General features: G+C 44.6%; 1 protein-coding gene across 2 annotated transcripts in view; it reads left to right on the forward strand.

The window, feature by feature from the left end:
• The window catches only part of LOC147904271 (uncharacterized), an 86,046-nt gene that overhangs the window by 22,726 nt on the left and 37,756 nt on the right, over positions 1-25,564 (forward strand). For both annotated transcript variants that reach the window (XM_087393832.1, XM_087393840.1), the window contains exons 7-11: positions 19,973-20,136; positions 20,326-20,514; positions 24,999-25,064; positions 25,219-25,355; positions 25,475-25,557. In XM_087393832.1, coding sequence (XP_087249958.1) covers positions 19,973-20,136; positions 20,326-20,514; positions 24,999-25,064; positions 25,219-25,355; positions 25,475-25,557 — 639 coding nt within the window. The remainder of the gene's footprint in view (positions 1-19,972; positions 20,137-20,325; positions 20,515-24,998; positions 25,065-25,218; positions 25,356-25,474; positions 25,558-25,564) is intronic.

The following is a 25,564-nucleotide window of genomic DNA, read 5'->3' on the forward strand; positions in this document are numbered from 1 at the left end:
GATCTATGCAGCGGGTCTGCAAGCAATCAAAGAAAGATTGCTGCAGAGAATGCCTAAAAAAGCCAAACAGAGAGAAAGTAGGATCACCAAAGACTTTACAATTCCTATATGTCCATAAAGTCCATAGTGCCCAGTAGCGAACCCAAACGAAGAAAGGATGAAACTCCGGTCTGGATGGATGAAAGCCAAATAGCCAGAAGAACTTCCCAAACGGAACAGATGGGAATCTCGCTCGCAGGTGCTGTTGAAGCAAATTAAAAAACTCACGAGAGCACGGACAATGCCAAAACAAGTGAGGCACAGTCTCCGAAGAAGCAGAACATCTATGGAAAAGTGCAGGAGCAATGTGCCGATGAGCTAATAGCTGTCCAGATGGAAACACTCCCAAAAAAACTCGCCAAAAGAAAACCTGTTGCCGAAGCGGTACTTTATAGGCCCAAAGTCGCTGTAATCTTTTCCTTCACCACTTGGCTGGGCGATGCATTCGCCAAACAGAATCACCTCTCTCTGAAACCCAAGGTTGAGGCAAAAGGATTTTATACAATGCAGGTACAGTAATCTGAGATAGCCTCAAAGGACGAGAAGAGGACCCTGGAGAAGTCAAATTCCAATCTTCCAGTCGGTCTTGGAGTTCCAAAGGAGGAATCGGAACAAAGGGCGAAAGCATAGAAGTAATTTGTCGCCACAAAGGACGATAATGAGAGCCCAATCCATATGTAGTGGCTACTAGAGAAAAGGGGAGCACAGTACCATCATCATCTATAACATCAACAAGCGAGGTGATGCCTTTAAACGAGACAAAGTAGGAACGTCGAGGTTCCTGTAAAGCCAAGGGAGGCTGAAAGAGTTTTGACCAGTGAATGCTTTCAGCTCAGAATTCCCAAGCAAAGATTGCCGTCCATTCCACACACACACACTTTTTTTTGGTAAAATCCAGTGCATTGTATTTATATTCTCATAAATTTACAAGATAGAAAGTCTCCAAAATGGAGAGTATCCCAAAGATCAAAAGCATAAAAAGAAAAGCTCTATGCAAGAAGCATGTATATCACCCTCATGGCAGGCATCATATAAGGATTGCTGCAATGAGGCTCTGAAAGATTCATATGACTTGTGAATCTGGCGGCCCAAGTATGCCAAATTATGCTCATTCCAGAGTGTCCAAAGCACCCAATGTCTCACCCATGAGAGAAATAGGGAATATTGAGACAAAGACCTCATAAATCTGCCAAATAACCAAAAATGTTTCCCAAATTTGTGACTTGGGAAACGGAGCCGAAGATGATCTGAAATTCTCCCAAGGAGATTCCGAGAAGACTGGCAGTGCCAAAGCAAATGAGGGACAGTCTCGGAAGGAGCCTGACACCGCAGACATGTGGATGGTGCAATGTGACGTTTGGCAAGTGTGATTCCCACTGACAATGTGCCGGTCATGCATCTCCAAAGAAAAAGTCTTTGTTTCAAAGGCATTTTACACCTCCATAATATCCTAAGATTCTTCCACCACCATGAGAGGGGCTGCCTGATATGCCACAGAGTATTAGCATATTGCTGAATCCATGGAGCAAGCTGAAGAAGCTTGTAGGCTTTGATGGAGGTCAAAGCAGGCAGAGGAACAGGATGAGAGCATGTAGCAGAAGGGTGCAATTGCCAATCTCCATAAGCATGTCTGTGTCAGCCACAGGAGGAACAGGTAGAAAAGGATGTAAGAGATCAGCAATTTTCTTCCATATCGACCTATGATGCATTCCCAATGCATAGGAGGCAGTGGCCTGAGGAAAAGATAAGACATAGCCCTGATCATCTACAACATCATTGATGTATCTAATTCCCAATTTCATGAGATTATATGCCCGAACAGGTTCCTGTAAAGAAAGTGGAATGTCAAAGATGGCACTCCAATGAATACATTCTTTCCTCATTGAGTTTGTCCCCGAGCGATTATCAAGAGCCCATTTGACCTTGGAAAGTACTTGTTTCCAGACAAGTATTAGAGCAGTAGAGAAAGGGCAGCTAGGAATCTTCCCTACAAATCTCCCAATGACAACCTCCCAATGATCAGTAGTCCAATGGCCATAAGCAGATGTACTCATGTTGACACACATGGATGCTATCATACAAGTCCATGGCTGTTGTTGACAGAAAAAAGTATGGTGCATAGTCGCCTTCCGTGCAAGTACATGATATCTGACATTGAGAACATTAAGTCCCCCATGCATCCTAGGATAGCACACCATTTCCATCTTCATCAGTCTCAATGCTTTCACAGCAGTTTTTGTCCTCCATAACAGCTCCATAGCTTGAGACATAAAGGCTGAAATATCTCTGGAGGACCAATGTAGCAAAGGCAAAAAGAACTGAACATAGGACATTACAATAGACTGTACTATTATGAGCCTGGCATGAAGTGGCCAAGTAGAAATTTTCCAATATTCCAGTTTATGTTGAAGTCTTTGGAAGATCCATTTTAACTGCTGCTTTCTGGTGATATGCCATCCTATAGGATATCCCAAATGCCTGACTACATCTTTGGAATGCACTACCTGACCTGGCCAGAGAATAGAATGCCAGTCACATTGTTTCAAGGGAAGCGATTTAGATTTGTCAAAGTTGACATGCAATCCCGCTGCTAATCCATACAATGATAATGTGGTCATAAGCAAAGATGGTGCTCAGACAGGAGCTCCAGCCAGCTTTGGTGGGAAAGGTAGATGTGCTCCTACTACAGGAACACAAGCTTTCAACGTCATAGACCAGTATTTGTGGGAAGGTCCTCACAGGGTGCTCCCACACCTACTGGGAACCTTTGATTGGCGAGCAGGGGAGAAGCGGGGGTGTCTGCACCTCCATCGACGCTTCTCTAGTTTAGCATGTGTTTGGTTTTGGCACTTTGATCCCAGGACGTGCGCTTTGGGTGGGCCTGCATATTGAGGGATCCCGCATCGGTATCCTCAATATCTACGCACCGACTGATCTCAGACGTAGATCCGTTTTTTGGAGATTCTTGACAGACCTGTTGCCAGAGATGGACTCTTGGATTGTAGGAGGGGACTTCAACAATCTTGAGACCTTAGAGGATCAGCAGGGAAGGGGCCTAGAGTTCCTCGGTATAGCTCAGGCAGAGCAGGCAGATTGGGACTCCTTCCTCTTTGCAGTGGGAGGTCGGGACAGCTGGAGGGAGCCGTCCTTTCGCAGATGGCCTGGGACTCTGGACTTCTCTTGGGGCTACAGGAGGGAGGGAGGCAGACTCCTGGAGCGGCTGGACCGTTTCTATGTTAGTGATTGGGTGCTTGGCCGAGGAGGAGAGTCAGGAGTGGTTCAAGGGATGACACTTTCAGACCATGCCCCAATCATCCTAGTCCTGGACTCGGCCTCTCAGTCCTCACCTCCACGTTCATGCCGGATCCTAGATTCCATCTACACCAGAGTAGCGGTTCACAGCAGGATAGTGGACCTTTGGGAGCAGGAGTGGGACCCCACCAGGGATATGGCAGCACAAGTAGCTCAGGCGCTTGCTGAGTCTAGCCGCATTTGCCAGCAGGAGGCGATTCAGGTCAGACAGCGGTGTTGGGCACGGGAGAGGGGTCTCAGACGTGGTCTCGCCTCGATTCAGAGGATGCAACAGTCTTCTCCAGGCTCTGAGGAGCTCAGACAGCAAGAGGTTCGGGCCCGAGCCATGTTAGAGGAGATTACCCAGCGTCGCTCAGAGTTTTCATTTCGTGCTTCCAAGTCCTTGTGGGCTAGGAAAGGTGACAGGATGTGCAGAGAGTTCTTCAGGACTCATGGACAGAGGTCAGCAGGGGAGCAGCTCCGTTCTCTTAGGACGCAGGATGGTAGTGTCAGGACAGATCCAGATGAGGTCCGGGACTTGGCGACAGACTTCTACAGATCATTATTCCAGCAGGAGCCCCCAGACCCTCGTGGCCGCATTTGCAGGGAGGAGGTGTGGAGATCTACACCGAGACTCGTGCAGCCCAGCATGAGCGACACCCTTCTCGCACCTTTCACTGTTGCGGAGATGCAGGATGCAGTGAGTGCTATTGATGGGCAGAAATGCTCAGGTGAGGATGGCCTCTCTAGAGCTTTCTTTACCACCTTTTGGGAGCAGATCCACCGACCCTTGCTCGCAGCTTTCCAGCACATCTTCTCCAGTGGGAGATGCCAGAGAGCCTTGCTACAGGCCTGATTTGCCTCATCCCCAAAGGGGGGGACCGCCAGGAGATCAGACAGTGGCGCCCAATCACCCTCCTCCCGACCGCCTACAAAATCCTCGCCAAGATGATCAGCAGTCGCATCCGTCCCCTGCTACACGACTTGATTCATGACACCCAGACTGGTTTTGTCCAAGATCGCAGCATTTTGGACAACATCTTCACTTTCTCAGAGGCGATGGAATGGGCCCAGCACAGTGGCAGCACCTTGCCATACTCCTTCTCAACTTTGAGAAGGCGTACGACAGGGTAGACTGGTCCTTCTTGGAAGGTACACTCGCTCGGTTCGGTTTCTCGGACGAGTGGATCAGAGGTATTGCTAGCCTTTACAGATCGGCCTCCAGTCGGGTTATCATTAGCGGCAGGATGGGGGAGAGATTCACACTCGAGCGCTCGGTGCGTCAGGGCTGTCCCCTATATGTGCAGGATGATGTCGAGTCACTGGAGCGAGTGAGACTATCCCTAGAGATTTTTTACCTTGCGGCTGGGGCGAAAATCAATTGGCATAAGTCAGTTGGTTTTCTTACAGATCCGGGAGCCAGCTCATAGTGGGGTATTTTCCTGGGGTTTCGTTGGATCCCTAGAGGACAGACGACACGTTACCTGGGATTCCAGGTAGGCCTGGACATCACACCGGCTCAGCAGTTCGTGCCGGTCCTAGCCTCCATACGACGGAAGCTTGCTTTCTGGAGCACGGCTCGGCTTTCCTTGGCAGGCAGGGCCCTTATGGTCAACCAGGTCCTTCTTGCCACTGCTTGGTATGTGGCCTCTTGTTGGTGTTTTTCAAGGTCTTGTGTAGCCCAGCTGAGGAGACTGGTGCGGAACTTCCTATGGTCTAGTTCAGATGGTTCCGGCACCACCAGAGCTAGGGTCACCTGGCAGACGGTCATTCTCCCCCAGGCAGAGGGCGGCCTCGGCATCATAGATCCAGAGCTGCAGAGTTAGGCACTTCTTGGCAAGCTAGTCATTCGCGGTCTGACCGCAGGAGGACAAACGTGGAAGCTCTTGCTATAGCATGGTCTCAGTGGGTGTACTCCCCAAAGAGGGGGTGTTTGGCAGCCTTCTATTCGATGGATCTTCACTTCAGCTCCTTTGACTCAGCCCCGTTCCCCCTTCCTCCGTAGCCTCATTTCGGTCTGGAGGAAGTTGCGACACAGCCTTTCCCAGGTTCCCCTTAGCTGCCGAGAGGAGTCAGACAGACAGCCCTTGATCTGGAGCAGCCAGGTGACAGATGATACAGGTCATCAGCTTGGAGAGAGATCCCATATCCCTTGGGCGCTCTGGGTGCATGGGCCCGCGCGCTCGTTCCGGGTTTGGAGGGACGTCTACAGTCGGATGAGCCCAGACGAGCTGGCAGCAGCAGTAGGTACGGCACGTGGGATCCAGGCTCGGCGAGCGGAGATTGATGCTGCCATCCCTGCAGGTTGGAGGATTCCCGTAGGCACCGAATAGCTCTTCCCAGGAGATGAGAGGTGGCTAGGACAGTTCACTCCACGAGGCATTCCTTTGGTGGTGGCAGGCCTCTTCTCGGATTCTTCGATACATTTCTTCTCCATCACTGATGACATCGCCTACAGAGCAGAGAGGCCGTGATCGACCCCCAGCTTCCCTAGCAGTGCCTTCGCATTGTAGGGCTGCAAGGGAAGACTTGGCATATAGACCCCATGATTATGCAGGACCAGGATTGGAGACTCTGGATATGGGAGGGCCGTTCCTTGTCAGAGGTGGAGTGGGACCCAGGGGAGTGGCTTTGGCCACCGTCGGAGACCTCAGAGAACCCTACCCCCTTCTTTTCTTACAGTGTACGCACGGGTCGGCGTGCTCTTGGGGCTGTCCAGCGTGGGCTACCCACACAGGCACATAGGTGGTATGCCCAGGGGATATCCTTGGTCTTTCTTCGCACTTTCTGGAAGACTCTTTGGGCTAGTTGGCGTCTGAGGAAGATCTCCTACTTCCTTTGGATGGTGGCACACAAGGGGCTTCCAGTTGGTAGCTGGCTGAGACAGATGGGGCAGGAGGGGCATTGCCAGATGTGTCTTCAGGAGGAGTCCCTGAAGCATTGCCTTTGGAGCTGCTCGCACGCGCAGACGGTTTGGAAGGGAATCATGGGGATCTTAGCTAGGGCTACACCCGAGCTAGGACCGATCACTTGGGGAGCCGTTTGTTGGTGCAGCACTAAGCCGGGACATCACTTGGCCTATGAGTTCTCTAGACAGGATCCCGTCTTTTTCATCACGCAGGCCACTTGGGCATACATGGACAGCTTCCCATGGCATTTGACAGAGACAGATGCAGGAGCGATGCCTCGGCACCCAGTTTGGGAGATCATAGGGAGCATTACAGGCTGGCATATCTGGACTTCCAGATGCGCGCAGACTGTAGGAGCTCAGACTTCTTCTACTACCTAGACCCTCGCAGATATCTGGAGCACGATCATTCACACGCTCAAGGGTCAGTGGGATCAAATTCAGGGAGAGTCCCGGGCAGGGAAGGAAAAGAGAAGACGTTTCCTTCGCGACTGGGACCACCGGGAGTTATTCTTCCAGCACTCCACTCAAAGTCTTTAGTGGCATTACGCCCCTCCACCGTGGCTGTTTGTCCACTCTCCGATGATTATGCCCTAGGAGGCTTGTATCTAGCATTTTGACTTCTCGGGCTGAATCCGTTTTTTGTGATTACAGCCCGCTGGCCTTCAGGCCTTCTTGTACTCTCGCTTTCAAGTAATATAACTAGCTTTACTTTTTGCGCAAAAAAAAAAATGAAGTCAACATATTTACCAAAATCATTTCCACCAATACATTTATACACCTTTGAGAAGGACTGCAGATGAGAGATGGTAAATACAATGTCAAGGGGTTGTAAAATGACATTTTTTTATTTTTCTATGCTTCATAGATTCCTAGATCCTTATGGATGAGTTTGTGCATCATGGACAAATCATCATGGACCAATGATCTCTTAAGTCTAATATTTTTGACATCCATGATGATTTGTCCATGATGCATTTTAAGCTCCTTAAGCTGCTTGTTTAAAGATGTGACCCTTGCCTATTTGTTAAACATGATACATAGTTGCCAATTCTCCTAGTCATCCTTGGCATGATTGCATTGATTTTATATTCTTCGTAATCACTGACAATCAACGATAAAGGTTGGACATTCTGGCATCCAAACCTCCTTTGGTCCTCTATGAGAGGGGGAGGGGGAGGGGGTGAACAAATACATGAGGTGTGACTGCTTATTGTGCTTGCAACAATTGGAACAAGAGGCCTTACTTCATCCCCTAAAACAATGTCTCCCAGTCCTTTGCGAACAAATATGTATTGAAGCATGAAAGAACATAGGGAATAGTTGGATCCATCCAATTTGTCACCCTCGGTCAATGTCCCAAATCTATCTGAAAGAGACATGTCTATTACATGCACTGAACCCAAACAAATGAATAAATTTCTTGAACTACAAATGTGCAAACTTGAAAGTAATCTTCTCAGTGCGAAAGCTGTCTACAAATTAATTGCCCCTAACCCTTCACAACTTTGAAGAGGGTAGCAATGCTTGCTCCTGAGATGCAAACCCCACTGAAACTGATAAAAAATGCAGAAAACGAGCCCTAATTGGATGAGAACAGCTCCCACAAATATCCAAAACGTGCTGAGACTGCCATGAATGTGAAAGGGAAAACCACAAAAAGTAGACAACAGCAGCAAAAACCAATGGAAACAAGGGGCAAATTTCCATGAGCTGATGCTTGCTGCTCAAAAACTGTTTGGAGCTCAAAAAGGAGCTGTGAGATGCTGGATACAGTGAAAAGACAAGCTCCCAAACTGAGGACAAGTGGAAGCACTTTCTCACAGATAGAAATGCAACTGATTCTAGCTGTAATGGGTTGCTCGAAATCAACACATACAGTCATGAAGCAGTACAAACAGCAAGGTGATGATTTGTTGCAGTAACAGTCCACAATTTGCTACTTGAAGTGACCACAAGCAGCCCACGAAATGCAACAATCTGAATTTTGCCTCTATCTGATGTAGTGAATGGGCATGAACTCCACTAGAATTGCCCTGAACGAACCCACAAATGTGTCCACGAACTCAGTTCAAATAGCCACGAGTTGGACCAGAACAGGTGCTTGAACCATTGGTGGAGCAATCACACCAATGCAAACCTTGCTCTGATACCAAATGTTGGAAAGTCACAAAGTGGAAATCAAGACATGAGAGCTTATTCCACATGGGAGTTTGTCTCAACTACTCCACTGAATAGTTAAGAATGAAAGTACAACCCCTAGGTTATATATGCAACCTAGATATAATGATAAAATAGACTAGACTAGTTAAACTAGGACTAGCCTACATAACACCATATGAATGCATATGTTTTTACAGCCACACCATGGGCAAATGAATGAATCTCTAACCATTCAGTATATGCGCCACCCACTAGCAAATGAAGCCAAAACCTTGCTAGAGGAAGTACATAGACTTTCATACCGCCTCTAACATCACACTTCATAATTGTTTTGGTTGTTTGCTTTGCCATCAATCTTCTCAACTAACTTTCGTTGGGCATCAGACATCTTTGAGAAGTAGCCATGGAGGTGTGAACTATCCTTTCAAGCCCATTGCCTAGGAAGAGCTTCCCGCAAAATAGTGCCATTACACACACACACACACACACACACATATATTTTCTTTTGAGTGGAAAATTTATATTACAGAGTCAGCATCCCAAAGTAGGATGTGCTCAAATACATCAAGAGAAGATGTCAATATAGGACAAACATACATCTTGATCTATAGACCCTATCTGCAGGCAATAATAAAAAGAGTGCTGCAAAGAGTGCTTGAAGAAAGAGTAAGGTGAGAAATTTGGATTACCAAAAACTCTATGATTTCAGTCTTTCCACAGAGTTCAAAGTGCCCAATATCTAACCCAAATAAACAACCAAGTCAAAATCCTATCTAGGTGGGTGAATCCCAAACAACCAGAAGCATTTTCCAAAAATAAAACTTGGATTTCTAGTTCTCAAACACTGGCCCAGCAATCGAAGGAAATCACGTGTAGGCCTTGTAGGAACAAAGTGGAGATAGGTTGTGAACACAAGTGAGCAAGAGTGCACACACAAGAAAGCTCCAATAGAAATGTTCAAAAGAAACAATACAAGTACTTGGTATATATAGTACCCAAGTACTATTGGTCAACCATAGGGTTGACTTTATGCCTACAACACCATATCTTTGTAATCTTTTACAAATCCCCCCTCAAAGATATTGCTGAAAGTACCGTGGAAACATCTCAGGTGTACCCTGCAGTACCTAAAGTACCATGGTTGCACAAATTCATCCAGATGGATATGCAACCTATGGGAGTACATGAAAACAATGTCATTGGGAATCACTTCACAACCCCCCTTGACATTGTGAGAATGTCTCTGATCCCCAAGCCATGTCGATGTCGTAAGAAAAGATCTGTTGACAGGGCTTTGGTGAAGATATCCGCCACCTTGTCCTCAGATGGACAATAGATGAGATCAGTGAAGCCATCAGAAATACAATCCCATACATAATGATAATGATTTTCAATGTGTTTCATGCGAGCATGAAAGACAGGATTGTTGGCTATGACAATGCAACTCTGGCTGTCACAGAAGATAGAGTTTGCTTTGCCATCTTGTGCATGATGCAAGTCATGCAAAAGCTTCCTTAACCACATTAACTCCGTAGTGGCTGAATTTGCAACTTTGTACTCTGCTTCACTGGAGGAAAGAGAGACTCGCTCTTGCTTCTTACTGAGCCATGAGATACAGGCTGAACCCAATGAGAAGCAATAGCCAGTAGTGGACCGTCTGTCGTCAATGTCCCCTGACCAATCTGAGTCGGTGAAACCACTCAGCTTTAGATCACAATCTGAAGCATAATGCAAGCCAAGAGAGAGAGTGCCATGGACATATCTGAGAACCCTCTTTGCTGCATTCCAATGTGTGATCGTGGGACAATGCATGAATTGGCTCAGAAGCCCTATGGCGTAGGCAATATCAGGCTGTGTGGAGCATAGATATATCAAACTGCCAACCAATTGCCTGTACAAAGTGCCATCAAACTTTTCAGTAGTATCATGCTTACTCAGCTTGACTCCCTTTTTCAATGGAGTAGCCACAGGCTTACAGTTCTCCATTTTAAATTTCTGCAACAACCCCTTCGAATACTTTGTCTGTGACATAGAAATCCCATCATGGGTGTGCCAAAACTCAATGCCAAGACAATAGTGCAATAGGCTCAAATTTGTCATGTCAAAGTTGTGACATAAAGCGGACTGCACTGCTGTAATTTGCTGCAAATCACTGCCAGTGAGTATGATGTCATCCACATATAGTACCAACATGAGCAATGCTGATTTTTGCTGCAGAACATACAGATTTGGCTCTGTATGAGTGTTTTCGAAGCCCTGGGACAGCAAAAACTGATGTATCTTCTGATATCACACACGAGGTGCTTGCTTCGGCCCATATAGAGCCTTCCCGGGCTTGCATACCTTGTGCTCTTGTCCCTTCACCTCAAAACCTTGGGGCTGATGTACATAGACCTCCTCTTTAAGATCTCCATTGAGGAAAGCGGTCTTGACATCCATCTGGTACATTGACCAACCATAAAACGCAGCAAGAGAGATGACAGAACGAATGGTGGTCATCTTGGCCATTGGAGCAAATGTCTCCTCATAATCTATCCCCTCCTCTTGTGCATACCCCTTGGCAACCAAACGGGCTTTGTATTTCTCAACTGTGCCATTGGTGGATTTCCAGAGTCTCCTCCAAAAGCACCTTTGCAGATCCGCAGTGATATCAAATGTCTCCCAATGAGCATCTCTGGAAGGTCTCCAACCTTTACTACTGAGCTGAAATCTCCTGGCATTACTGACCGTGTAACGAAAGAAGGGGATCCTCTTCTCTCGATGCCCTGCATCAATCCACTCCCACTCTTCAGGGTCCCACTGCAAATACCTAATGGGAACTCCCCCGTAGAGCCAAAGCCTCCAAGACCTGGTGGAGAGTAGTCGGGGGTCTGGGTCAAGGAACTACTCTGAATCTGATCCCTACACCAAAAGAACTACAACCTTGACAGGCTGAAAAGGAGACTCAAGTAAGATGTCCTCTGTGGACCTGAGCAATCTGCCACCATCCTGCACACTAAACTAAAGCATCCTCCTGTGCATCTCGAAAGGCCAAAACCTTAAGCGGAACACCACCTCTCGTAAAAGTGTCTGTCCAAGTGGAGCAAGTGAGTGGCATATCATCTGTGTCTACCCAATCCTCTGGAAGGGTTGCCTCAATCTGCAAGATCCTCCCTGCACTCCCTCTGAGATGTCCTGTCAACTGAGATTTGGTCTCCTCTGGAAGCCTGCGAAAAGATTTCCAAGACCCCAACAATGATGCAGGTCCCCTCTCCCACCTGGACCGGTGCATGTAGAGTGAGGCACCAAGTGGTCTGCCATGATCATCTAAAATACTGTCATTCCACATGATGGGTTGCCTATCAATCTCTTCACGAGAGGAAGGAGGAATCCTCCGAAGAGTGCTCCTGAAACTGGCCCATGCTTTCAGATGGCAACCATGAGAGGGGACGAAGGTGATTTGAGGTGTGCTCTGGTGAAGATCCACCTAATACTGCTCATCCAGTCTCCTCCTGAAGAAGGTGTGCAGCTCTATATTCTGCTAATAAGAAAGGCCTTCCACGATTCCTGCCCTGGCATAAGTCCCCACACCACCATCTTGCATAGTAAAGCTCTGCACTGTAAATCTGGATCAATAATATTGAGACCCCCTTCCTGTGTAGGGAGAATGAGGGTCTCCCAAGCCACCCTGGCTAAGGCATCTGCTATGCCATCAAGCCCACTCCAAAGAAAATTTCTGATCGGTCTCCTAAGCTGAGAGATGCAGTCCCTAGAACGGCACCAGCAAGAACAAACAAACCAGGCCATGGCCAAGAGGACCTGGTTGACCACCACAACTCTAGAGGCAAGATCCAACTTGGTTGAGCTCCAAAAAAGGAGCTTCCTCTTGATGCTCTCCAACACGGGAGTAAACTGCTACGTGGAAGAAATATCCAAGCCGACTTGGCAGCCCGAATACCTGGCAGGCACGCCCCTCTGAACCCAAGTGAATCCTATGTCAAGACCCCAAACTGGAGTGCCCTCACCACTGATCCAAAAGCCATTGGATTTATGTGCCAATTTATCTGCGCCCCCGCTGCCAAGCAAAATAAATCCAATGCTGTCCTGAAAGAAGTGAGCATCTGTGGAGTGGCATCCAAGTAAACTGTTGTGTCATCTGCCAACTCACTGTCAAGTAACTCCTCTTCCCTTCTAATGGGAAGTCGCAGCCCAAAGATGTCAGCTTGAGATCTAACATAGATACTCATAGCTTCTCGGCCACGAACAAAAAAAGAAAACGAGCAAGGGGGCATCTTTGACGGACTGATCTGGAAATCTGAAATCGCTCACCCCTTACCCCACCAATAAGTACTTGGTTGTGGGCTGATCTGTACAAAGAGGAAACACCTCTGATCCAAGCATCAGTAAAGCCAAAACGTAGAAGGGTACCCTCCAAAAAATCCCAATCTACTCTGTCATAAGCTTTCTCAAAATCCAAAAGTAGAATGGCTAGACCGTGGCCGCTTTGCATGTCTCACTCTGCATAAGCTTTCTCAAAATCCAAAAGTAGAATGGCTAGACCCTGGCCGCTCTGCATGGCCCACTTTGAAGCTTCCCGGAAAGAGAAAATGTTATCAAAAATTCTTCTGCCATGCACAAATCCCGTCTGAGTGTCATGAATAAGATCTGGGAGAAGGGGCTGCAATCAGAGGCTGATTGCCTTGGCCAGAATCTTGTAACAAGTCCTGAGAAGTGCCAAGTGATGTTTAATCCCATGTTGCTTCAAAAATCCCTGGAATGCATGTGACATGTACTCTCCCCCTCTATCCGAGTTGAGTGTTCCAATTCTAGAACTGGTTTGGTTCACAGCCATAGCTTTGAATGAAACCAATAGAAGACCTCATATTTTTCCTTCATGAGGAAAAGCCATGTGAACCTGGAGAAGTCATCTATAAAGGTCACAAAGTACCTTGCTACTTTATGCGTGGGAATAGTCATGGGGCACATACATCACTGTGTACTATCTGCAACACTCTGGTTGCCTTGATCCAATTCTTGCCTTGTTTACTGAATGGCAAGCGATGCAATTTGCCAAGTGCACACCCCTCACATACTTCATTTGCTGGTTGCTGTAATTAAACGTCAAAATCGGACCTCAAAAGGTCAAAAAACAGCCGTTGGACTGTTGGAGCGACCTTAAGCAAAAGCTGGAGAGCTGAATGTAAGAACCAGGAACGCGCACTGGAGCACCAAGCTTGCGGGAGTTTGGAAGCAAGCGTTGGAATGGGCTCTAGAGACGGAAGCGCTCTGACACCAAATGTAGGAACAAAGTGGAGACAGGTTGTGAACACAAGTGAGCAAGAGTGCACACACAAGAAAGCTCCAATAGAAATGTTCAAATGAAACAATACAAGTACTTGGTATATATAGTATCCAAGTACTACTGGTCAACCATAGGGTTGACTTTATGCCTACAACACCATATCTTTGTAATCTCTTACAGGCCTTGTCTCCTGGGGAGCTAAGCATTCGCGATAAATAGCCAAAGCAATATGCTTGCGTGCCATAAGCTTCCCAGATAGAAAAACTCCCACTAAAACTCTCCACAGAAACACCTGTTGTTGAAGAGGAAGTTTTAATTTCGAAATCCCACGTAATCTCCATCGCCATCACTTTATAGGACGATTCATATGCCAAAGGTTTAAAAAAACCTGTTGCCGAAGTGGAACCTTGTATGCCCAAAGTTGCCGCAATCTTTTCCTCCACCACTTAGCTGACTGATGCATTCGCCAAAGAGAATTACCCTTTCTGAAACCCAGGGTTGAGGGAAAAGGATTTTGTATAATGCAAGCACAGTAATTTGAGATATCCTCAATGTGCGAGAGGAGGACTCAAGGGAAGTCAACGTCCAATCCTCTAATCGATCCTGGAGTTCCAAAGGGGGGATCGGAACCAAAGGCGAAAGCATACAAGTGATTTGCTGCCACAAAGTACGATAATGAGAACCCAAACCATACTGTGTGGCTGCCATAGAAAAGGGAAGCAGAGAGCCATCATCATGAATAACATCAGCAACAGTTTTGATCCCTTTAAAAGAAATAAAGTAAGTAAGGCGAGGTTCGTGTAAAGTAGTGGAGGCTGAAAAACTTTGGACCAGTGAATGCTTTCAGCCCGCAAAGAATTACCCATTAGAGATTGTCGATCATGCCATTCCAGGTGAGACAGATTATGCTTCCAATCAAGAAGCAAGCTGGAGACCATAGGGCAGCCATGCAAAGTTCCATCAATGCACCCAAACAAGAAATCCCACTGAGTGGGTTGCCAATGACCAAAAGCAGGAGTACTCATATGTGTGACCAGAGATTGAATCATGAGACTCTAGAGCTGATCACTTTCAGAAATTACAGCAACATTTTCCCTCTGTGAGCAAGGATGTGCACCTGGATATTAGTGATATTCAAACCTCCATGCATCTTAGGGGAACAAATTCGATGCACCGAAAGCAGTCTGAGACTTTTTCTACCATGTTTCAAACGCCAAAAGATCTCCATAATGACAGACATAAAGGAATCAAGATCTGCCTTGGTGAACATGATTAAAGGCAAATAAAATTGAATGTATGCCACAAGTATGAACTGCACTATTCGGAGGCATACATGTAAAAGGCAAGGTTGCCAATTTCCAATTTTCAAGCTTTTTCCGGAGTTTGATTAGAACCCAATCAATTTGCTATCGACGAGTAAGTCCCCAGCCCAAAGGATAACCAAGGTGTCGAACTAACTGAGTGGGTGGTATGATCTCCCCTAGCCATAAGAGACTGTGACAATCTTTAAGATGCAATGGGAGCAGCTTAGACTTTTGAAAGTTAACACGAAGGCCAGCTGCTAAACCATAATTGAAAGGGCTTGCATCAAAGCAAAAAGATCAGCCGAAGTATTCCTTGGAGTAAAGAAAGAATCATCAGCATAGGCTTGAGCAACCATGCTGCGATTTTCATCTAGTTCCAAACCATGGAGAGAATCTGTAGCCACTAGATGATCAATGTATTGCAGCATAGGATGAGTAGCAATAGCATACAGTAAGGCATTAAGGGGGCAGCCCTAACGAACCGAATAACAAAGAATCCATTCTTCAGAGATGTCTTTAGAAAGAATACAAGTAGCATTGCTCTCCCTGTAGAGTCAATAAATAACCTGTTGCATTTTTATTCCAAACCCCAAGGCTCGCATTGTTTACGAGATGAACTCCCATTGAACTGTGTCAAAAGCTTTAGCAATGTCAATCTATAAGAGCAAAACATCTTGATGCGTGTACTTGGCATATTCCAACATAAGCATTGGCAATATTATCCATGATATGCCTACGAGGAACAAAGCCATATTGAGAAGAATGCAGCCCATCATGCAGATAGATGCAGATAGATACGGTCAACAAGCATTTTAGCTATGATCTTGTAAATGACTGGCATGAGTGTGATTAGTCTCCAATCAGTGATAAAATAAAAAATCTGTTTCTTAGGAAGGAGCTTTAGCAGTCCCTTTTTCCATGACAGGGGCATTTGTTGATTTTCCAAGCTGAATTAGCCATTTGCAGCAGAGGGGATTGGAGGCTATCCCAGAAAGCAAGAAAGAATTCAACTCTGTGAGGCCATCCCATCCTGGAGATTTCCATCTACCACAGGATTTAACTGCATTTGACAATTCCCTTTCAGTGAAGGGAACTTCCAGCTCCAAAGCCTGAGCTTGAGAAAGAATTGGATGGACATGCTGTAAAAGAAGCTGGCATGCAGACAAAATCTCAGGAGAAGTAAAGTCCACATGCCCAAAATGGGAGGAGATGTGCTGCACACAAAAATCAGCAAGTTCAGAGCGAGATAAAGACCAAGAACTATAAGGCATCCGGACCCGATAAATATTTGCAGCTTGTCGTTTGTAATGCAAACTTTTAAAAAGCCTTTATCCAAAAAAGCCCTTTGTCCAAGATCGGGTTTCCCATTTAGCAAGCTTTCGTCGATCCTTTGATTGGAGACAAAATTTGGTCTGACATAAGTGCATGCTTTCATTAGAAGACAAAGTTCGAAGGTGACTAAGCTGAGTTAGACTCTGGCAAGTGAGTTTTGCAAGTCTCCCGTGTGGCTCGCATAAATGATTTACCATAATTCCGAATCACAACTTGCATTCGAGCAACAAAGGCCTGCCATGCATAATCCAAATCAAAAAGCATCTAAGAAGAGGGAGGTTGAATGGCATCAGAGACCATAGCTTGAAAATGAGCATGTTCCAGATAACTGTTATTCACCAACAAAAGCCTTCTGCAAGGCAATCTGTCATTAGGAAAGTCATGCATGGAGAGCCTCAACCAAAGAGGTGCATGATCAGAATGCGTGAAGGCATGATCAACCCAAAGTTGACAAGTAAAGGCATCACAATGCTGCGGATCAACTTGATACCATCTGTCCAGGCGTGCCCGATAGAAAGATTGAGCATTGTGCTAAAAGGTATAGCCCAGGAGCGTGGGCTGTAATTCCTTCCAGAGATCCACCAATTAAAAAATCAGACCATGGCTGCTGGTTAGAAGTCAACATATGAGTGTGGCCTGAAGTATTATCTCCCGGTTGCGGAGCATTGTTGAAATCACCACAGATGAATGCATAGTGTCTCCACGAATAATTATGCATGGCATCCCAAATCAACGCTCGATCATTGGAAGATTGAGGGGCATAAACCGATGCAAATTCACACGCGCACACACACACACACACACATTCCCCAATCCTCAATTAGCAGGAAGTGGTACTCTCATCTAGACAGTTTGAGCACAATACTAACCACTGTCGGGTCTAGGTAGGTTTGTAGCTAGCTTGGCATCCCTTTTATCCACCCAACTTCTCATGTTTGTTTAATGTGCCACTTTTAGGACCGTACTTCAACGTGCTGATTGGTTAGAGCCCCATCTTGACCAAAAAGTTGGTTTGTAGAGGGACACATTTCATAATACTAGTTGGTTCTTTCAAACAACATTGTTCCTCACAATAGCTGAAATGAGGTCTTGCATATAGAGAGGAGAGTCTCTCTCCATCTTAAACGTTCTCATTTTCCTTACTACTTGGGTTGGAAATAATGGTTACTACGGTATTAAGATGGCACTTTCAGCCTCAGTCCTGGATTTTTGGTTGAGTAGGGCTCTTCCCTCTTAGTTTATTTTCATGCTATATATGATGTACTTCTTTCCTTGAGCTCTTTGTCTTGGGATTTTTTCATACTTAATAGAAGTCTCTTTCAATAATAATAGTGAAATGAAAGAGGGGACCAGTTTGAACCAAGACATTTGCCCTTATGAAGAGCAAAGAGAATAGTCTTGAATTCTAGATTGGTGAAAGGTGCATCAAGTAGAACCCTCATATTTGGTTTCACCAATCTAGGAATAATATGCCAGACCGTTTGCCCATCATCATCTCTGGTGGGGAAGTCTTGGTCTATGGTAAGAAGGGAGGTATAGAAAATTGAAGCAATGCGCTTAACGGCATCCGGATATGATTTAAAAGCCCATGAGAGTCGACCAAGTGATGAGACACTTCAGCTGTAACAGCACCTTGAGCTTCACACTCATGGTTGGTTATTTCATTCTTGATAAAAGACTTTTCATCACAAAAAGAAAGCTTCCATTTTTTAAAACTTACAATTGGTAATGCCAAGAAACTTCAGATTTAGGCTAGAGGCTAGGGACCTTCCAGAGCACAGGCCACTAGGAAATATCATTTTGGATTTATAGAGGTGCCTTTGAAGGAGACTTTGGAGATCCCTCGGGAATATAAATAATACTATTTCTTTTGGCTTTCTATTTATGGAGGGATGTGGTAAACAAACAAAGGAGAATTTTAGACTAGTTCATTTTTGCCTAGAGTGTTTGCATGCTGTTGATTCTATCCAGCATTGCCGTATTGCTGGACTTATGGGGAGGTTCATCTCTTTCGATTGGTTTATTACTTGGGTCTTAGTAGCTTGGATTTCGTTGATTGGGTCTCACGTATTTTAAGAGAGCCAGGAGGGCTTCATTGACTATCAAACATCTGACATTATATTCATTCAGTTTTTCCGATTTTGTAGAGGCATCATTGATTTTCTGGCCATATTGTTCCAGTTGTCCATTATTCCCATTCATTATCAACTTTTCATATATCTCGGAGAAAAGACCGGCAGGGATGTATGGCAGCCCTTGTTGGGGGCCGGCCTTGTCAGATACGGAGTGGGCCCATGTGGAGCGACTACAGGTTCTTATGCTATCACGGATGGTTTGCAATAAGCTGTCAGTCCCTCATCAGATTATTCAGGCTGAGTTTTGACTTCACCATTGCAGCTTGATACGGCTTTTCAGGTCATTACCTACTTGTATCGAGTTAGGTCATACAAAGATGTCACTTCTGGATGCAATAGACTACCATAGTTAGCATTGTCCTCCTCCATGGCACTATCAACGGGAGGTGACCAGAGATGGTGGTATGCACATAAGGTGGGGTGGTTTGAGCGACTGGGGTTACACATGGATAGACTTCCTCCTTTCCAGTACAGCATTGATGCACTATTCTTCCCACTCCAATATCATGAGGTCAACTAGATCATACGGGAGGTTCAGCTACACACATTCTGAACTTGGTTGGCACTGGCTGAGCTCCCAGTGAAGCTTAGCTTCTACAGAGATCATTGCCTATATCTCTTAGATGAAGGGTCTATTGACCCGCCAAGGTATACATGGGTTCACTTACTGCATTCATTGAGGATCTCCATTGGGTAGTTTTGGGTCTCTTCACATAGACTCTGCATTGAGAGTGGCCGAGCAGAGGGTTGATACTGTTGGGGATGCTTCTACATTGAGAGTGGCCGAACAGAGGGTTGATACCGTTGGGGAAGCTTCTACATTGAGTTGCATACCAAGATCATTTTTATTGAGTTGCAAATTATAGTCTAGGTACTGATCAGTCTTCCCAAGACGGATCCCCTTGTGCCAATATATAGCCATGGTCCACGGCTATAACTAGCATACAGCCCCATTCTCTTCTAGATCTCCATTCAACTATAACACTCTAGTTAGGGTAACTCATCTCTTCACCTCTTGAATCCACCCATTAGGATCTATCCTGACCCATAGGTGAGCTGCTATCTAACCAGGGTTAGTTAGTGTAGCAGAAATGTTTTCTTAATTACAAGGAAAGGGAGGCACTGCTGACTGATCAAGTCCCACACATATATACAACATGTCATATGAGAAGAAGAGAAACGATCATACTAATAGATATAAACATAGAAAAATAAAGATTAAAAAACGAGATCAGGTGGGAGGGCCAGTGCAGGTAGGTCCTATCCTGAAAATTTTGGGGAAATTCCAATACTATTGTCTATGAGCCTGCATCTTGCAGACCCTGCATTTATTATTCTCTTTGATTTAAATAGGCCAGGAAGTTTGAGGATGATGCAATAAGCATGATTCATATGTGTTATAGAAATCATAATTTGCATCAATTTGCATCTGTATCGCAACAATATCAGCTCAATTCCAGCAAGCAAGAATACATACAATAAAGAGTCTCTGAAGGGTAACTTTTGCCACTCTTAACAGTGCTCGTGAAGCCGGCAATCAGTGCCATTGAAGATTTTCAGTCCTTGTTTCCTTCTAATCAGCCAAAAGGAGCGACTTCAAAATTAATTGAGCTTATTTGTCTCACACTTTGTTGGGATCCAAGCCCTAAGCATCTCATCAAATGCTTTACAAGATGGATTAAGGTACACCAGTAGAGTGCCACGAGTACAAACTTCTTCTCTGCGTTCCAGTTTTAAGTAGGTTATTTTCTGTAGTACAGTGTTGAAGCAATTATACTGTAGTTATGTGCCATGATATTCCCCACACTGGTCATATTATATCTCTTCCGAAATTTCAAGCTTTAACATATATTGATTGGCCTTTCTTCACAGGTTTCTTGTGCTCAGAGATTTGACAAGCACTTATCTCTAAACAGCACTGAAGGAGGAATAACTTCAAAATCTTTCAGTGTAGCTATTGCTCTCCTCAGGAAGGATCTAGCCACACTGAGCAGTTTCCAAACTGAATTTCCTCAAGAGATAAACTTATTTCAACTTTGTGCATCAGAATACTACAGACTGGTAAATGTCTCTTCTGTGCAGTTTATATGTGACGGGAGGAATGCATCATAGGGAAAGTTATTCTCATATGTTAAGTATTTGATCTGTTTCAAATAAGGAACTGAGGACAATTTTTTAATATATGAAATTTCATTTATATTGTAAAAAAATTGCATTTATAAGGAGTCATAAATATGTTTTCTAAACAATGAGTTTTTTCTCGATTTTGTGATGTTAAACAATGCAACAAAATAAACATATTTGCAAACTAGGTCTCTATACAAAGATCCAAACAAGGAGCATTGAAATAGTGCACAAAAACATTGAAGACAGTCAAGAGATGCAATAGCCTCTATTTGAAGCACGTAGTATGGAGGGGCTGTCAAGAATACAGATATCTTCTAATGGAATTTCTGGAGACCACTAAGGAGACTTGTCAATGACAGATGTTTAGACAACTTAAGAAAAGATTATGCTTGTGAGACAAAAACCTCGAATCTATGGAAACTTGGATGCAAGATATAGTAATCGATACTTTATACATGAAATTCGAGCTAAAACATTACGTGAAATGAACTATTTTTAAAGCTTATCCATGCACTTCAAGAATATACTTTCTGTCAGTTGCTTTTGGTTTGAATATCCTTTGTATTAATTAAAAATTTATTGCTTATCTCTTCAGAAGGTTAAATATCTAAATGGCTTTGGGAACCTCTCATGCTGAGTGCACATACAAATCGATCTCTCATAGCTCAATTTTACATGGCATTCATTCTACAGACCCAAACTTGACTTCAGCAGTGTAGTATCTTGTGCTTGAGCTAGATGTAGCCAAGGATGTTGCAGAAGTGGAGACATGAGACCTTACCTAGGGAGTACACACACTTAAGTACACATCTCATGATGCGCTCATGTGTGACGTAAGAGCACATACATGCATTTAGTTTTTTGAAGATTGTGTATCTCGTTCCAATCATATTAGACTGTGATGTATTTATGCCTTGAATTTCTTCTCTCGGCTGTTTCTTTCTTACTTAGTAAAAGTCTAATTCACACAAAAATATAAAAATGCCACATGATATGGTCAATTCATCCCCAAATTCATAGACATACACATCTTATGTTGGCCTTCTTTTTGTAATTTGATGCAATGTGGAGCTATCAAGAGCTGTAGCTCTAACACAGATTTGACAAACTTTGTTTTTGCTGTCCCCAATGGACATTGCTAGAGTTGTTTCATTTACCGTTCTCTCACTCTCTCTCTCTCTCTCTCTCTCACACACACACACACACACACACACATAAAAGATTCTAATGAAATCAGAATTTACAAAGAGGACATCTAGGTGCACAAATGTCCTTCAAAAGTGAACAACTTTGCACACAGTTTAGCCCAATTGTCCATAGCAACCTAAGGATGGAAAAGGAAAATAGAGCCTTCCTTGGTTGCATAACCCTTAAATTCAAAATAGAAAACTCACAATGAGTAGTTGAGAATATTCCATCCACCAAAGCTTTGAGCCCTAGCCAATGCCATCAGTGGGTTGCCTACTATAACCACCCCTCTCTCTCGCCTCTCCTCCTACTTCACTCTCTCCTCTTTTTTTTTCCCCCATGAAAGAGACTTCTATCAAGTATGAAAGAGCAACATTCTCAGGGCAAGGGTATGCCATGCATACACATGAGAAAAACTCGAGAGGGGCAAGCCATACTCATTGTAAAAGCTTGGTAAAGATCTAGGCTTGAGGATGAAGCCCTATTCTCTCCAAAACGAATAATGGTAGGATTTGGCTGCCTGTACAAGGAGGTGCTTTGCATCCCTAGAGACAACAATGTTTGCTCGATGATATGCTTAGAACAAAATCCTAGTTATTACCAGTAACTACAGCCTGCTGAATAGCAAGGCTGTGAGCCAAATTAGATCGTTCGTATGATCTTTGGTAGCTCATAAAAGTGAGAAATATGGAATCATTCCCAAGATTCCTCTCTTAAAGTATCACCCTATATTGTTGGCATTAGAGTGGCATTTGTCCCTAGAACTCATAGACCTACAACAAACCTCTCTTAAAGTATCACCCAATGTTTTTTGCTTTAGAATCAATCGCTCCTAGAACTCATAGACCTCTTCAATATTCTATCAGATCCTTTCACTAGGACGAGTTTCAAATTTCAGCAAAATTGCAGGAATCTTTTTAGAAAAGGCTCCAAAGTCTCCAAGGAATAGAAAATCTCTCTCTTCTTTTGGCTTTCTATTCATCGAGGGATTGCAATAAATGAGTGGAGATCTAGATTTAGGGCTCCCTCTTCTTGTCCATTCAACATTGCCTTTCTTATTGCAGAGACAGGCCAGGGTTGTCTAGAAGGGAATGCTGGACTTTTGAGTACATTTGCTCTCTCCCCTTTCTTCAGGGCCTTAGGTGTTCTATGAGAAAGAGTTTGTTTGCTGGAGTCAAGGTGGGGGGGGGGGGGGGGCAGCTTGCATCTTCTTATGTTCCACAATGGCTTGAGCTGCAATACCCCCTAGCTCTTTAACCCTTGAGCTGGGATAGGGGTTCAGCCCAAACTTAGGGTGAGGAAAAAGAGGTGAGAGAGAGGCATGATTGATTTGTACCAACAACAAGACTAGTGCTGGTCAACAGACCTAAGTTGCAATTTTGAAGAAGAGGAAAGATAAAGAGGAGCAAGTCAAGAACAAAGAAAAGGAGGATGAGACTTCTTTAGGGGTGAGAGGGAGAGGGAGAGGGAAGGGCAGCCATGTTCGCAGGAGGGGAAGATTGGGAGGGGAGGGGAAGATAACAGAGAGGAGGGGAGGGGGACAGGGAGAGGGAGGGGAGAAAGAAAGAAAGAAAGAAAATCTATTAATGTCCACAGAGACCAACAAGTCTATGGGACAGCAAAAAACCATCTAGTACATCTGCTTAGGGAGACAAAAACAACTCTTAGGAGGAGAGGAGAGAGAGGGTGGCCACAAATGCCAGATGACCCCGTTTTTTTTTTAAATGAGGTAAAGAAAAAGATCAGCCAATGGCCAATCCCACCAAGGAAAGGAAGGGAAGGAGGGGATCAGGTCTACACCCAAAGACTCTTAGTCCTAAATTGTATTCTATATTATACTTAGCCTATACTAATTTTGGAGACGCTCTGGAAATCAAATGTAGTAGTTACTTTTTTTTGTCGTATGTTGTCTCATAGACCCTTGAGGCCTCCCAAAGACATTAATATATCGGTCTGTCTTTCGTTCTTTCTCCCTATACCGTGATTCTTTCTTTCTCCCTGTACCATGATTCTCCCAAAGCCACTCATCCTTGTGAAGTTGGATCCCTTTTTCATGGGCTTGCTCCTTCATGGCCTCTAGACTCCCTAGTTGCACCATGAGACTTCCCCTGATGCTCTGGTTTCTTCACAGACACCCTTGGTGGAGCCATAACTCCTCCATGTGGACTGTGGCACCCCATCTGTAGACTCTTGCTCCTCATAACTCTGCTGCGAGTGGTGTCCACATCAATCGTCTTAGCTCCAATGGCTCTACATGTTGTTCCTACATTCGTGGGCTCCTCCGTCATGGTGGACCTAGTGGCCACTTTATTCCTTTCTCTTTCCTTGTTTATGTGTTGTGCCTTTGTTGCTCATGCATTTAGATTCTCAAAGGTCTAGTCTTCAAAGACATGGGACCGAAATCATGCTAGTCTTTGGCTTGGACCATGCCAAGTGAGATCATTGACCTAGAACCATACAAAGTCCGGTCATGGACATGGGACTCTACGAAGTCCCACCAAATGTTGAGGCACTATCTCTTGTCATCAAGATGACCTGCCGTACACATTCAATTGGTGGTAAGGTCATCGAAGGTGATCCATTCGAGAGCAAGAGCGTGACGATATGGATAGTTACTCTCTAGAATCAGTTATTATGCTGATAATGGATGAGGGTGAATCTGTCTATTCTCACTTGCTGAAGGTGAAGCAAGGGCAAGTGGTGGTGGTTGGTCCAAAGTTGCAACCAATTGGAAATGCTCATGGTGAGCAAATTGCCAAGGTGTCTCATATATTCTTAGGGTATACCTTATGCCCTCTTGAAGTAGTGTTTGGGATTGCTGTCAGGTTTACTCAATCAAGGTGACTCAAGAGTGGCCCACAGAATAGACATGAGACCTAGGCATGATCTCCCTCCTGCGTGGCTGTCTGCTAGTTAGGTTTTATTTTTCTCCTGCGTGGCTGTCTACTAGTTAGGCATGAGACCTAGGCATGATCTCCCTCCTGCGTGGCTGTCTACTAGTTAGGTTTTATTTTCTCCATTTTAAATATGTAGTCCTTCTTTAACCATCATGATCAAGATATGAAATCTGTGAAAGGCCTTTATTCAGCGTAAATCTCTTGGTGTATGGATTGAGAGCTATGCAATAAGGAGTTTCTTTCGATCCTTCTCTTAAATTTTTTTGATTAATGCAGCAATATATTTTCCCTGTCTTATAAGATTTTTCTGTTATCATACTATCGTTGTTACAGGTTTCCCTATACGTCACTGGATTTGTCGGTACCACATCTGTGAAGATTTCTTCCACAGATTTTGCAGTATGATACCAACCTGAACATTGCTTTGCCATTTCTGATTGACTTGTTCAAAGTTTTTATTTTACAAATCAATGGATCTTCTCTTGAATTTCTTTCAAGATGTTCCGACTTTCCATCACACATACCATGGGGTGTGCCATACGACTTTTTGCAGGATTTGGCAATGGAACTGTCATTGCTCCACCAGGAACTGGAGAGAAAAGAAGTAGTAGTGGATTTATTAGACCTGCACAGTCTTTTCAGAGACCATATTCTTGAGTTGGTTGCAAACACAATGCCTCGCATGATTGAGTATGGTGACTCTTTCCAAAATGCAAGGACCATAATGAATTCCAAACATTCTTTCCAAATTATTCTGTAAATGTGTATATTTGACATGAAAAGTCTGTTTGATGGATGATTGTATGCAGTTGGGTCATCTCAAACATCAGCGATGAAAAATGGGAACCTATATCACCCCAAACTGGCGCCTTCTTCTCCTTTTCTGTAGTAGGTACTGA

This window comes from Dipteris shenzhenensis, chromosome 2 (assembly GCF_047967505.1).
Source record: "Dipteris shenzhenensis isolate YYH24624 ecotype China chromosome 2, Dip_SZ_1.0, whole genome shotgun sequence".
Taxonomy (NCBI): Eukaryota; Viridiplantae; Streptophyta; class Polypodiopsida; order Gleicheniales; family Dipteridaceae; genus Dipteris; species Dipteris shenzhenensis.